Consider the following 15,475-nt stretch of genomic DNA (forward strand, 5'->3'; position numbering starts at 1 on the left):
TACAGGGAACAGAACAGTAAAGCTTTGAAGAATGGATGAACTCCTTTAGCCTTCTCACTTCACACCACTGCCCAGAGTGGCTTGCATACAATCAAGGCTAAAATTACAAATTTGTCCAACACAATCATACGCGTTTTTTGTGTTTAGATCAGCACTTCAGTTGGGAGTGAGTGGTGGGGGAATTCGTAGCTGCTACGATTGGCTATCTGAAACATTAGCCAGGTCCAAATAATTTCATCAGCTGTGTGCAGTATGTATTTCCAATTACAGTGACATCACATAAACCTCATTAGTATAGATGCAACCTGCAACTTGATTTTCCAGTGCATGGTTTTCTCATCAAATTGATTACACAGACTCTGCAAGGAAGTGTAGATACACATACAAATCCTTTGCATATGCTACTGTAGACGAATATATATACACACACACACACACACACACAGGGATATATGTATATATACATATGTTTTTTTTAAGCATTTGTGATGTTACCCATAAACTGCTAACCAGTTTGAAAGTAACAGCATGGTGCTCATCTTTGCTACTCATTTTTTAAAATCTAAATATGGTTACTTTAGATGACTACAAGCCCCCTCCCCCCCCCCAAAAAAATGCACCGTTCCCTCTCAAATTTTCCAGGAAAATACATCCGTTTTGTGCAAAATAAACCACTGAGTTCAGATATGCAAGTATCACGGGCACAGAAACTTTGCATCCTCTTGCAGGTTCAATTACTGGCCTGTGGCAAATACTGATCCTATTCTAACAGTTTACAATGATTGACAGTGTACAGACCATTCAATGACTTCATGCAAGAGGAGGCAGAGGGTCAACCAATCGCACAGGCGTCTCACACGCTCACTAGACAAATAAAGAAAAGAGAGGAAAAGAAAAGGAAACACTCACGTACTACACCAACCACTTCAGTATAAACTGCAAGTCAGTAACAATAGTGTTGATTATTTACTCTTCTATACTACTGTGTATTGTGCTGTCAGGTCATTTCCCGTGAAAACTAACAGGTTATTTAAAACTATAATACATGTAGCACGCCTGTATACAAAAATGAAGCAGAGGATTTCAAGAGAAAAGGAGTTTTAGTCATTTCTTGAGAATTAAAGACATGCTTGTTCTATAATTGGAAAGATACAATGACACTGGGATATCACAGCACACCAAATTGGGAAAAGAAAAAGAAAAAGAGGGGGGGATAAGTGCACATAAACAGGAGTCCCTTTGTTGAACTAATGAGGAGGTAGAGAGCCAATATCCAATTGTTCACTAGTCTGCCCATGTGGACACATGTGGCATCTCAGGTATAAGATTAGAAACTAAAATGTCTTTGTTCACTAACAAAGGCTTGTCTTAATTAAGGGTGACGCGACCACAACAAGCATCACAGCAGGTCAATATCCAACTTTTCCTTCATTCCTTTCCCTGTTTGCAACCATTTCCAACTACTGCACACAAAAAAAAAAAAAAAAAAAAAAAAAGATCCAGTACTCTGGTGTCAACCAATGCAGGACAGTTACTGTGTACAGACAGATATCAGGCTCATTGGTTTCAACTTTGAGGTAGGATCTAGAATTCCGAAATGGGGATATCGTTAAAGGGACCGAGACGCAACAGTCGGTAATGTTATGATGCCAGCAGTGAGGGCTGGACAAAAATGTCTCAATGAGACATGGTTGGCCCGTTGGAGTAGTGCGTGTGTGTCTTGGTTTTTGTGTGCACGTATGCACTTAAGGGTGGGGATTGTTCTTATGTTGGGTTATATATTAGAGAAAAAAAAGTAACTACCTGTACAGCGTGCCCCACATCAAAGGCACTATTTTCCTTTTTTTTTTTAAAAAAAAAAATGCCACCAAAGCTCTGTGCATGAGCTCACCCTGTCTTTGTTAATCACCCAGCATCCTCACCTAAGGGCTACTCACTGCTAAGGTGCCTTTCCGAACTCAAGCATTATTTTTTAGCAAGTCTACAGTAACATCGCTTGCCTCTGACATCTTGAATTGGCATGATATGCATTTTCATTGTTAAAAACTAGATTAACAAAGCATTAAACAGAATGACAGAAATAAATACATTTTATCTCATATAAATATGTGGGCCCTTACGTCCAAATCGATGCACATTGGGGTAAACAGTTCATGATATAAGCTGCCCTATTAGTTTTTTTGATACTGTAACCTTGGGAGTAGTACGGTTAATTGTGAACTGATCTCAGTGTTTATGAGTCACTAAATCCCACCGGTAACTATCATTCACTGTAAATTCCTGTGTCACAATGGGTTTAGTGAACATTATACTGTAATTTAATTGGAAGCCTTTCCCTTTCACCCCGGGGAGGGGAAAAAAAAAATTGATCACATCAAGGAAGTCTGGTCCCTTTATACAGGATAATGTTGATTTAATGTCATATTGTAATTATGTATATATAAAATGCCTAATACAGACCCCAAAAGGAAACCTGACTGAAAAGACAAGAAGATAAAAGGAAAAATTCAAATCAGGTTCAAAGTTAATATGTTACCAATTTTTCCCATAGGCCTTTTTTTTGTTTGTTTTTTTCCCCACTACGGCTCAAACCCTGGATTTGTTCACATACGTACAGTAATATATATTTTGTAATCTCTCAACGTCTCTGGCTATGTACAAGCTATACAAATACAGAGCAGGCTGAGGGCCAGGTTTTATAAGCTGTGCAGAGGGAGCAGTTGGTTGGGAAGTCTCCCAGTCTCCCGGCTCCTTCCCCCGCAGTCTGCCCATACAGGTGGCTGTTCTGCTTCACTTGCGATCGTCGATGGTCTTAATGAATTCCACCGCCGCGGTGAACTGCATCCACCAATAGCACTCCTCCCCACTCAGCCGGCTGGCGTAGAAATTATTGATGTACTGAACGGTGGACAGCAGGCAGGGCGGGTTTGCCTGGAGGGGAGGAGACGTGGGGATGGGCTCGCATTAGCCACTCAACGAAGCTCATGCAGCATCATATTTATTTATTTATTTTTATTTATATATATATATATATATATATATATATATATATATATTTTTTTTTTTTTTTTTTACATATTTACATATAAAAATATACACAGCTTAGCAGCGGCGTTATGGTGTTTTGCCACAGCATTCATTTTTATGAGAAGTTTTTATGATGGTGATTTTTTAATTTTAAAAGTCAACAAGTCATCTAAATTCTTACAATTAAAGTTGAAGAAATTACATTGTGGTAATAAAAAGGGAAGAATAAAGAACAGACTCACCCTAATAAGGACGAAGACGAGCACGGGAACAAAGTCGTCTGCTCCAGGGACAGAATCCTCGTTGGCCAGACTGAGGAGATTCATGATGGTGGAACACATCCGCAGTATACACTGGACTTTATCTCGTGGCGTCTTGTATGCATTGATGCTCTTAATCTCGGACTGTGCAGAAGGCCAGGGAGCTTCCTTCAGGTAAACCTACAACCAGGAAGTTTTTCAAAATCATCAGCTTTTAAAGTACCAGTACCTCTAAAGTATCTCCCTTCTTTGGTAACTGAGAATATGTTAAAAAATAGATATATATTTATACCTCTGGGATCTGAAGAGCTTTATGATTTGCTGTCACAACTTTTGAGAGTCGCTGGATATGTTCATGGAAAAGCCTGTGTGTGTGTGGAGGGGGGGGGGGAGAGAGAGAGAAAGACACCTGGGTTTAAGACAACAGTGAGAGAACGCAATCTGTCCAACAATAACACACATCAACTTACTTTCACAGCAACAACTGTTTACAAAGTGCTTTGACAGATGAGCAAAAGCAGGATACTAATAAGGTAAATCGAAACAGAAAGCCAGACTTGAATTAAATGTAGTCACGTAATACAACGGAGTTGACCTACAAAACTTGCTTTCATGGATTCCACCAACATATATGAATGCAATCTGTTTATACATGCAATGTTCATACAAGTAAATGGGGGATATTTACTTAAATTTTGAAATTAGTCACAGGATCCTTACAGGGCATTTTTACACCGAGCCAAAAGCCCTTTAGTGAACTTGTATAAAGGCCAAGATATAAAAGTTCTGCTATCTCTAGAGTTTCAGTTTTAAATCCTCCTAACAGTTAAAAAAAAAAAAAAAAAAAAAGAAAAGAAATCCAATACTGCCTAGTGAAGCACTTTGCTTGGCAGTGTGCTACTCACTGGTCTCTGAGAATATCTCCATCCTGATTGGGGTAGAAGGCCAGTTTAAAGATGCGGTTCATAACACTGCGTTCGATAGCCATCTGGGCATCCTGCAGCTGGTCCTCGCTTGCATACTGCCAAATGGCATCACGGGCCATGGCGCCGTACAAGTAGCGCAGAAAATCCTCCACTGCTGCTGTCTTGTCGTCGGCTGCTGTGCACCCCTGGAACGCTGGAGAGAGAAAGTGATTTAAGCCTCGCATCTTCAATAAATGACATTAGTATCTGTAACCGTCGTGCTGCGCTCGAGTTTGTGGACAGACTGCAGGCACTTCAAATACTTGGAAAAATATTAAAATATTCTACTAACAACAATGGTAAAGTATTTAGTAATGTCACACTAGCAGGAATCTCTAATGTGGAGGACTAAGCAAAGAAAGAATTCAGTTCAACTAAATGTGAAAACATTGAAATACCTTTAATGAAATCGAGCATCTTAGACTCCATATGCTCGAGGAGAAGTCGAACACAGACTGTGGTGAAGTAGCGGTTTGCCACCTCCTTGTCTCTTAGCACCCTCTGGAGGAGCCTCTCCAAATGGGCCTGAGAGGTCTGCAGGCCCTGACGACACCTGGTTAGATAGGCTATGTACGGTGCCCGCTTTCTATAGGAAACAAAGAGAAACACAGGCATTTTATCATTTTCACTGTAGCTCTGCGTTTCATTACAAAAAAAAAAAAAAACTAATTAAAACACACAAATAAGGGTGACTTTCCAAACCCTCCAGATTTACCTGTAATCTTCTGCAATGGCAGCGAGCAGCTTCCTGCAGGTGCGCGCGTCAAAGCGGCTGACGCACCGAGTGGTCTCCTGGATCTGGGCCATCAGGTTCTTATCCTGAAGGTTGATGGCTTCTGCTAACTGGATCTTCAAGAAGCAGACAATCTCGTTTTCTGAAAACAAGAGACAGCAGTGTGCATTGGACAACAGTGAGATATAATGTCAATGAAAGCCCCAAAGAACGAGTAACATTAAAGTTTATAAATGTATTAAACATTTGATATCAGGTTTTGGTAGAACATCCTTTCCTTGCATTTACTTAGTGACGTGTTAGAACACTTGCCTATTTTCGATTAAACTGAGATTATTTTATATGGCCACACGCGTATGACCATATTTCACTGAACTTTTCAACATCCCCCATATTTCAACCTTGCCCCAAACCTTCAGAAGGTGAAGTTGGCACAGATTTGGTGTCTTGCTTAAGGACAATCTGAGCAGGATGGATGGTTGCCAACATTAAGGGCATGTGCCTCGCTCCCAATGGAAGTGTGTGACAAAGATACCTACACTGTAGAAACTTTTGGTGCTGCTCTAAATTAGTACACTCTAATTTCTTGTTAAACAAATTTTAAATGAATTCCACCTCATAATCCGTTTGTTTGTTTTTTTAAGTACTCAGTAGAAATATTCATACAAATCCAGCATGGCAGCATGTTCAGTTTAGTAAAATAAAAATCAAATGAAATGAAACCAGATAGATTAACTATTGGGTGTTCAAGCACCTTTACCTTCAGGATCCATGTGATCAGGCAGCCCATTTCGAGTAGTTGCAGGAGCCATGATAGGCAGAGCCACTGAGTCTGCAGAACACAAAGCCAACCTCAACTTCTTCTTTGCATCACTGTGGGGGGAAAAAAAAAAAATCAATTGAGCCCTATCTATGAATCATCTGCATCAAGAAAATTTAAGTGTCAGTGTCAAAAGAGCTTGGCTATGTGCTGGATTATGACCTGAAAGAGAACTTTGTTTCGTGCTGTTGTGCCGTCTGGCTGGCTGAGTCTGGGAGATCATCTGCAGAAATGTTCTGCAAAGTGTCTTCTCTCTGAGCGTCATGCACATTGTCCTCAACACAAAGATCTGTTAAAGTAAAGAAAGCATAAATATATATTAATGTATTATGTCTCCTGCAGGTCTACCTCTCGTGCATGCATGGTGTTTTGATTTTTTTTCTCTGCTCTGACCTCCTGCACCATCATAGGAGGCTCCGGCTGTGGCTCCATCACTCGGGCTGGTCCTTTTAATGTTCCTGTATTTGTCCAGGATGTCCTCAGCTGCCTGGGCTTGAGTGCTCGATCTGAGCAACGGGTCATCTGTGAGGGTGAAAGAGGAAAAAAGAAGCTTGAATTCAAATTAAACTCACAGTGGTGGATCTCTGCTTAGCAATCAAGACTGAAAACAAACCATGACTGACCTTGCGGGATATTGTGGACAACTTCATCTTTCTCTTGTTTGTCCCTTTTCCTAAATGCTGCAATTGGAGCTGTGGGGCAGAAACGTGTGATTAACTAAAACAGAGTGGCAATCCATTCACCTGGTCACAAATCGCCTGTTGACAGCCACTTTTGTTAAGTCTTTGGTGTTTTTGTATGGGAGATGAAAAATCTTAGTGTGTAATGCATGGCATCTACAAAGTATTAGACCAGTGAATGCTTTTAAAAAGAAAAAGCAAACATTTTGATGGTAATTCGACCTTTGGCTTAAAGCAGAATATCCCAAAGACATACTGTAACTAATTATAAAAGAGGTAGTGTATATGGATGTGCATAACCCTACTGACGCTTATTCTATTGACATAAAGGCACCAACACAGCAGAGTTACAGATGCTAAAATTTGATGACACACACACAGGAGAACTTGGGTGAAATATCTACATTCATATTCTGTTTTCGCCAGGGAGTAAAAAATGAGTGAATGAATGAATAAAAAAAAAAAAACATAGCGAAACACAGAAAATCGGGTGTCGATGAGAAACGCGACTGTGGGAACTCAGGCTACACCGTGTCACATCACAGCTCTACAGTTCTAAGGCAGCACAAAGCAGCAAGGCACGCAGCCGCTGGCTCCAGCAGTAAAGCTAGCTCGATGATGACAGCATGGAAGCGTTACCTGGGACTTCACTCTCAGCCGTCCAATACAGCACTGTGAGGAACACAACAGACAGGGTTGGCCTTTCAAGCACAGGCTGCTGCTCTGCGGGACGACTGAATCACCATGCAGAGCAGCAGGACAAACACAATGGCGTTTACAGAGGTGGCGGTTTAGACGTCAAAGCCCTTGACTTTTTCCAGTCCTGCATTTTATGAATATCAATCCAATGTTTACTTTAGAAGTACCATTATCTTAAAGAGTAATAAGCACTAATTCTGTGAAGGCACAGCTCATTATTTCCCAGACAGATGTATGAGAGATGGTTGTTGAGTAGAACTCCAACAAGAGATGTGTCATCTATCAGCGCTGATGACAGAGAGGTCTATCTAATGACCATTAGCCGCTGGCTGACAGCACTGCTGGGAGGGCTACAGCCATACAATCTACACAGCTAAAGCTCCTCTGATGACTGATTAGCTTTGAAAAGTCTATATAAATCTGCAGCTAGTGAGACCTGAGAGAAAAAGGACTGGACACGTCTCTAGAGCAACTTCAAACAACAAGAAACATCATTTTCCAACTGGAACATCAGCAATGGAGTGGACAACATGGATCATCAGTCTCTTTCTCACTTTATAAATTGCTTTTTGCTCTGCTCTTTAAAGTGTGATATTTCCTGTCCGTTGTGATTAAGAGAATGTTTTCTTCCCCCCCCCCAACCACAAAACATATAAAAGGCACACTGCAATCACACTGATCACAAGTTCATTTCTCGGCACAGGGAAAGACTTGCAAGTAACCCGTTTCCTTACCTTTGGGAATGGCTGGCACAAAACGTTTCTTCCACCACGGCCTGTTGCGATCAGATTTCTCATCGTCGCTGTCTTTTCTGTCCTCAACCTTTAAATGTAAATTAGCACATTATAATCAAACATTAGCAGGTGGTTTATTGAAAGCCGACTATGAAAGCAGCCCAACTACACAACAGCTCGTTACCTCTCCTTTCAGGGAGTCCTTGCTGGGGGATGAGGATGGACCCAAGGCGAAAGCCCCGGCAGGGTCGCGCTCTTCGACTGCTACCCGCCGGTTAAGGCCGGGGTCACTCGTGGGCCGGCGACCTGGGCACACGATGTCAGAGCTGCGGCTGCGGACCAGCCTGTCAGGGAACGAGTGGCGCTGCTTGGTGTGTTCCAGCTCGGACTGGGCCAAGCAGTGGGGTGTGAAAAGAGAGTGGCGAGTCTCCTGCCCCAGGGCACTGGCTTCAGGGATGGGAGGATCGGGAGGGGGGTGAGGGGGCCTGGCATAGTGCACTTTTGGCCTCACTATTGTTCCCGTGGAGGAGCCTGAGGTAATAAGGCAAGGGAGAAAAAAAAAAAAAAGCACTGAGAAAATATTCAAGAAGCCCTAGTTTTGATTATATTTTCTTTGAGCTTTAAGTTACCCACTTAACAGCTTACTGCACTCTTTTCTTTCCCTCCAAGTGCATTTGTGGATCTTTATTTATAGCCCTAAATATACTAATAAAACTCAAATCAATTTATGAGGGCAAAAATTGCTGCTCTGTACCATAAAAGCTCACCTGCTTCTAAAGAGCAGTCCCTAAACATAACATTCACGAGAAACAAAAATGTGGGGGGACTGCTAAAGAGAGATGTAGGTGGGAGATGAGCCCTAGGTGTAGGCCACCTGTTCCAAGGGTAGACGCTCTCCTGAAAAGCTTCCAATGGCAGCCTCGTGCCATGAGCACAGTGGGACAAGGGGACAGTGCCAAAGAGCCTGGGGTGAGGTCTCTCAACCTGTCATCCCTTCACCTTGCCCCACAGACACACACACGCACACACACACTTCTCTCAAACATTTCCACCTGCACTACAAACAAAATGCACAGAAGCCAGAACAAAGACTGCTGAGAATAATTTGAGATTCTAAATGATGCCAATGAAGAGATATTTCACTTGCACTTACAGTAATATGTCCAGTAATTGGGGGTTGGAGTAAATTTTGCACAGCTCAAGCTGTTCTGCGATTCCATGACATTATGGCAGGGATTTAATGATACTCATTTTTAGCTCTCATTGGCTGTAGAGCATTCTGGGAGTGCAAATTACCTTCGGCGGTGGAAAGGGGATCAAACATGGCCAGCAAGGAATCAACCTGTGATGGTGGAGATGTCAGATGGTGTGCTCCTGAAAAGAAAAAAAACAACAAAGATATAGAAGACTATTCATTACAGAGCCGCTGAAATTACAATGCACACCAATATTCATTTTTTAAATAGGCCAATTTAATCTCAAGTGGGCCAGCCCAGTACGTCCAATGCCTCCATATTTCAAAAAAGTAAGTGAAATTGGAGCAATATGTCAGCAGTCTACTGCCATCTTACTTCAGTGTGGTATGGCAGGCTACAGGCCGTGACCCAGCCTCTGGCTCGGATGGAATTGTTAGTTTTATCTCCACTCAACATATCCTAAATGACCTGCAACAAAATGTTCCTGATGTGATAAGGTGAAAATATTAGGGCGCTCCTCTCTGCACTTTCACATGTTGCAAAGCTACAGAGCGGGTTGTATTGGTTGGGCCAGTATATTATGAAGTGCTGGTTTATTCTGTACCGTGGTCTCCAAAGTCGGCCCCCCAGCAAAGAGCATGCAACCCTTCGATATAACCTCAAGTCATATTTATGGTTTTAGGGAGCAAAACTGTGATTTACTTTGGTGACAGCTGTAAAAGTGACAGGGATAGATGGTGACCAGACAGACTCTAGACTGATGGTTTGGCCATCCTAGTGGGGATGTGACACACTCCTACCGTGGCCTGACTCCTCCCCATCTGGACTGGTCACAGAGTCCTTCCCTCCAAAGTCCGAGCTGCACTCTGACCTCAGATCCTCAATCTTGTTGGGGATATCTTCTGACGTTGCACTGATACCTGTGGCACCCCCCACACAAAACAGGTGTTTTGACATTTAGGACAAAAACAACTCAATATCACCTATGAAACAAGGTTTTGGGCAAAACTGCAAGTGCAATGGTTCTAAAACAAAAGAGGATATTTTTCTCTTTAGACTATGCTGTATGGTCTCTCTCAGCCGGGAACCCACTGGGACCTCTAAATTGGTAGCGTAAGCTCCCCGTGGGTTATGGGAAAGACACAGATAAGAGTGATCATCAGACGCATACTATCCATCGGCTGGATCCCGTGGGACGTTTTCCTGTGAGCTGAACCAGGAACGTCACCGCTGGCTTCTTAATCTAGGATACTACTTCATGCACGTCAACATAACACGTGCACCTGAGCCCATGGACAAGGCAATGAACATTAACCTCTGCGTCATACAGAAAAATTCACTTGGACCCCACTATGCTGGTAAGGACCCTCCTAACAACATGACCACTCTTTCCACACCAGCAAGGAGAGTGTGAATGGTTTTATCTAACCTGAATTTAGCAACGACATTCCAGTAGAGAAACATAACAAAATGAGGCAAAAACAGAATGAGATCTTTCATAGTAAACAGAAGCCAATAAAGTAGATTTAAGACAAGGTGTTTATACCTGAGACGACACTGAGGCCCGGTGTGCTGGGTCTCGAGCTGACTTCTCTGACCTCTGTGTCATCTGAGGTGCTGCCGACCCCAGAGCAGCTCTCCAGCTCCTGCAGACGCTCCTCCTGCTTCAGGTCTGCGGCTTCTGCACATGAAAAAACAGGGAAAAAAATCTCTCTTATGAAAATGGCCACAAGAATCTGAACTTACTCAAGGAAGATTGCTGTGATGATAGTATTTTGCACTACCTTCTTTTGTACACATGGAAAAAGAAAACAACAACAAAAAAAAACAAATAAAGCATACATGATCATGTCTTATAACTGCCAATCCAAACAATAAAGCTAGTATAGCCAATTCTGTGGCTACCCAACGGAGCAGTTGGGTCGAACCCTGAGGCTCCACACTACTAGCGGTACTCATTTGCATGCTCGTTAGTAATAATGTGTTGTTGAAGTGCTCTTCGGAGTGTAGTTTTCTGCTGCCCAGCCATGAAACAAGCGCTCTACTTGAAGCACGCCTCCGATCACGCCATTACAGAGAACAACAGGGGCGGCAAACGTAACCAAAAAAAAAAAAAAAAAAAAAAAAAAAGCAATCAAGGCACTCATGCATGTCATTTCTGCACAGCACATATTGAAATGGTGTACTACTTCAATTAACATAAGGCCCAAGCTTTTTGAAGAAACACTGTTAATAAAGCTCTCGACTGATTTTCACAAAACGCTGGTTTTCAATAGAGGGACTCAAGCACGTAATCTCCCATTAACAAAAGGTTTGGTCTAAATGTTCAATTTGCAAGAACGGACTAAATATAATCTGCAACTCGTAATAATGCATTTGCCTTGCAAAGACACCGTAACAATGTTAATGATGCTTTGACTGATTAGTGACACACAAACACACAACAAAAATGCACAAACCAGTTTCAGAGCAGTATCGTGCAAGTCGGAGCCAGATAAAGAACTGACACCATGTAAGCTGACTGAGGACAGCTGCTGTCCTTGCGCTTCCCTCCCCACTGCTCAACCACAGGTGCAAACACACCTGGTGGTCCCTCTAAGGAAACCCTAAGCTGCCTTTTACTGGCACTGGCAGATCTGCCCTGAAAGACAAGCAAGTGCATACAAATATGATGACAGATGCACGTGCACATTTTTTGGTATGAATGCAGTGCAACCACACCTGGTGTCCCTTCCCCCCACCCTTCCTTACTATATGGAAGAAACATAAATATACTGCATGCATAAATAAGCACACATGTGAATGCAAACGCACACCTGAGACCTATAAGACAATACCCAATGAGGATGAGTGTGAAAACAAAAGGACACTGGAACAGCAGAATAAACCCTGGCTTCCCCCACCTGAGTCACTAGGCAGGACCTCTACACTCCAGGCCTCGCTTGTGGTCTCTGAGATGGTGGAACCATAGGGGTCCAGCAGAACTGAACCCGTGCCAGGAAGACACAGCAAGCTGCCGAGCATATTTTCCGCAGCTGCCCCTGAGAACAGAGAAAGAGAAAAAGACAAAGAGTTAACCCCTTCGGGAGTGGGAAAGTGTATTTGGCATGATGAATGACTTACTTGTCAGTGCTATTAAGTCGACGAGTTCATGAAATAATTGTATCTATATTCACTCCATGACAGTTCGTTATGGAGAGAAATTTGCCTCAAAAGGGTTGCAGAGGATATGATCGATATGATACAATATGATCCACAAGCATATACTGAGATTTGCAAATGTGTGCAGTGATTTGTGTGTAATTTAAAGCCCAGATGTCCCAGTTTTACACTGGAACTGAACGCAGCTTACATTTGTGGAATTGTGCGAAAATGGTCGCGTTAAATTTGTCTCAAAACCCCACGTCGGCATGCGATGTGACGTGATCTGTGCGTACGAGGCAATTCGTCCACATGTATTAAAGGTTATGTGAGCGAGCGAGAGAGAAGTTGTGTGTAGTTTTAGACATGTGTACGCACAAAAATGCTTATAAAGGTAAAATTATCAGATTCGTGAACGGAACTTAATAAATTGTGTGGAAATGATCAGTATGTATTCAGATCGCTTTATCCTTGTGGATCATATCGTATGCATCTGCAGCGCTTTTGAGGCAAATTTCTCTCCGTCGTTAATGTACTGATTTGATGTGTAAACATTCAATAAAAATAAATAAACAAATCTTCAGGTCTGACTTTCAAACAACAGCAAAAAGGCCAGAGATAAGCAAAAATACTAGATAAACCACTCACTCGCAGAAGGGGGTTCAGAAGCAGTGAGCTTTGCACACAGAGAGGTCACATGCATTCCATGCTGGGACCCACAGGCACCTGCACCACTCTGCCAAAGGTCAGGGGTTAATAGTAATATCTCACCCAGCCCTGGCCTCTGGGGCCATGACTTTGAGCAGTTGATTAAGCCTAGCATTATTCACAACCAAATTACTGCTTTGTCTACACTCCTGCAAACTCCTCAGCACAGCTTCCCCCTCCATCTCCGCTTGAGAAGCCGTGGCTTAACAAGGCGGAAGAATGCAGAGGCGAGGGAAAAGAGCTAGCAGGTGTGAGTGGGAGTGGGCGTCCAAGGCTCATGACCAGAAAGTCAACCTGTGGTAGCTGTGCCCCTGGTACGAAATGCTTCCACTTCGTGGCACACGCGTGGCATGAGCTTACATGCGTGCCAGCACCCAGGCAACAGTGTGTGCTGCTGTTGGCGGGGGCAGGGCTTTCATTGGCAGTGGGAGAGCTCTACCCCGCTGTCCGTGTTTACAGTCTTCAAGGTAGGGGCGCAGAGTACTTGTCTTTCAGGTGGATGATTAAATGAGTGGCACAACAAGAAGTGAAACAATTAGAATTTCTGCCTCATTATCATGGTAATCTTATCAGTGGGATAATGAGGTATTAATGGATATTTAATGTGCATCTCATAACCCAATCCCTCGGAGAAAACACATAAGGAAATCGCTGTAAATTCACTTAATGATGGAAAAGTCCCCCAACGCCATATTCCGAAGAATGAAAAATGGTGGATGCAAATGAGAAGGAACCAAGGTCAATAAGACTGCAGGGACTGAGTGAATGTCAGAGACAGAGAGAAAGAGAGCGAGAGAAATGGGCAGGGGAAGGATGTGAACAGAAAAGACCGAGAGAAAGAAGACAGGAAGATGAGGGGCTGAATAGGAAGAAGACTCAAATATTATCTCCACAGCTGGTTTAAAATTACATTAACCTGATTTTTTTTTCCCAACCCATCTTTCTCTGTCACACTTTTGGCTCAACAAAGTGCAGAAACTGAATCATCCTACGTATTAGCATACTATAATAACACATGTACTTATCAACCACTGTTTTTGTATTAACTTCATCTTCATTTATTTTTTACTTCCTTCTCCCTGCCAGGCAAAGAATTAAAGGACAACAGCACAATCAATAAAATCCATGAGTTGGTTGCAGTACAGTGAAAGAATATCATGCTCTATATCAATATCCTATATTTTAATATAGATTCAGGATAAAGGATTATCAACACCAACTATTATTTAGCCGTTTCCATAAATCTGTAAATCTGAAACACAAAAAGATCAAATTCCTTTCCTTTAGTTTAAAAACAGTTCTCACTGGGGACCTATATTTCCACCCTTCAGTATATTTGACTAACAAAATAATTATTTATGGCTCTTACAGACTAAAATGAGCAATATCTTTGCAGAAACTGAACTGACTAAAAGATTTTTTCTATTTGATGCTATTTCACCCAAACCCACAAAGTAATGACATGTCCCTGAATCAACTTCGTAAACAAAGTCCCTGTGGTAAGCAATTCATGACTGGTTCTGATAAAATATGCAGTGATCGCATGGGATCTGTACGCCCGTTCATTTGCCTACTGATCAATGAATGTCTACAAATACGCGACCCAAATCGTCGACCCACCTGCTATTTCTTGTAGCCGATCTTCGTCCATATTGGGGTCAAAGTCACTGCCGAGCACGTCGGTGCTCCAGGTTTCGCTGACCGTCTCGGAGATGTCCCGGTCATCTGTCAGACCCATCATGTCTCTGATTTCAAATTTGCGTAGTTTGTCATCGAGGTTGTCCTGTGTCGTGGCTGAAATAAAGATAAGGTGCTGTCAGACGCTTTGTCTGTTTATAGAGGACTGCTGTATCTAAAATCCTCTAAACCTCTACAACTAAACTATACATTCAGAAACACACATGCATACCCTGTTCATGCTCCAAAAGCTGCAGGGCCTCTACCCCGTTGCTCCCTGACGGGCCAGCTCCCAGCTCAGAAACAGACTCTCCCTCCAGGTCCAGAGATGACACAGAATTAGAACGATTTGAAGGGCCTAAAGTTAAGAATAAATACATACATTTTAGAAAGTGAAGACATGCAAGGTCAACAGGTCACTCAGTCAGCAGTTCAGTAAACTAAAGTACAGCATATTTTAGCCCAGACCACTTATGTTGTTTTGCTACAGTATACATTTTTTTAACCTGGGGAAAAGTGCTTTTCTCCAAATCTAAACATGAAACTCTCATGAAAATCTCTTTCAGAAATCCTTCATATTTTAAAATTTAGAAGGAAAACATAGCTACAACATATGTCACGTCATGGCATTCCAGACTGACCCTCTGAGATTCCTTCCAAGTTGTCACTGCACAGAGAGAAGCGCAATGTTTTGTCTGGTTTTCCATGCAGCTTAGTGTCATCAGCATGGCCATCCACCTGGGCCCCATCAGCCATCTGATTCAAAACCTAGAGGGTAGCATATGCAACAATATTACTTAAGATCAGCTGTAAACTTGGGCTAATACTGCTCTTT

At 42.4% G+C, this 15,475-nt stretch overlaps 1 protein-coding gene across 5 annotated transcripts in view; it reads right to left on the reverse strand.

Annotated features, from left to right (window-relative positions):
• Positions 1-1,081: 1,081 nt before the first annotated feature.
• Positions 1,082-15,475, reverse strand: part of gapvd1 (GTPase activating protein and VPS9 domains 1) — a 31,572-nt gene continuing 17,178 nt past the window's right edge. For 4 of the 5 annotated variants that reach the window (XM_085293814.1, XM_085293813.1, XM_085293812.1 and 1 more), the window contains 19 exons: positions 15,282-15,408; positions 14,873-14,998; positions 14,584-14,757; positions 12,018-12,155; positions 10,661-10,795; positions 9,915-10,034; positions 9,215-9,292; positions 8,103-8,449; positions 7,919-8,006; positions 6,429-6,497; positions 6,199-6,327; positions 5,968-6,094; positions 5,746-5,858; positions 4,968-5,127; positions 4,651-4,838; positions 4,193-4,406; positions 3,580-3,652; positions 3,270-3,467; positions 1,082-2,931 (listed from right to left, as the gene is read on the reverse strand). In XM_085293814.1, the coding sequence (XP_085149940.1) occupies positions 2,791-2,931; positions 3,270-3,467; positions 3,580-3,652; positions 4,193-4,406; positions 4,651-4,838; positions 4,968-5,127; positions 5,746-5,858; positions 5,968-6,094; positions 6,199-6,327; positions 6,429-6,497; positions 7,919-8,006; positions 8,103-8,449; positions 9,215-9,292; positions 9,915-10,034; positions 10,661-10,795; positions 12,018-12,155; positions 14,584-14,757; positions 14,873-14,998; positions 15,282-15,408 (2,745 nt within the window). In that variant the 3' untranslated portion in view covers positions 1,082-2,790. Of the gene's footprint in view, positions 2,932-3,269; positions 3,468-3,579; positions 3,653-4,192; positions 4,407-4,650; positions 4,839-4,967; positions 5,128-5,745; positions 5,859-5,967; positions 6,095-6,198; positions 6,328-6,428; positions 6,498-7,124; positions 7,158-7,918; positions 8,007-8,102; positions 8,450-9,214; positions 9,293-9,914; positions 10,035-10,660; positions 10,796-12,017; positions 12,156-14,583; positions 14,758-14,872; positions 14,999-15,281; positions 15,409-15,475 lie in introns of all 5 variants that reach the window. The other variant, XM_085293815.1, reaches the window with a different exon arrangement.

Source organism: Mchenga conophoros, linkage group LG12 (genome assembly GCF_057382185.1).
Source record: "Mchenga conophoros isolate Kocher_MC1m ecotype Shallow Benthic linkage group LG12, M_conophoros_male_GT1.1, whole genome shotgun sequence".
Classification (NCBI taxonomy): Eukaryota; Metazoa; Chordata; class Actinopteri; order Cichliformes; family Cichlidae; genus Mchenga; species Mchenga conophoros.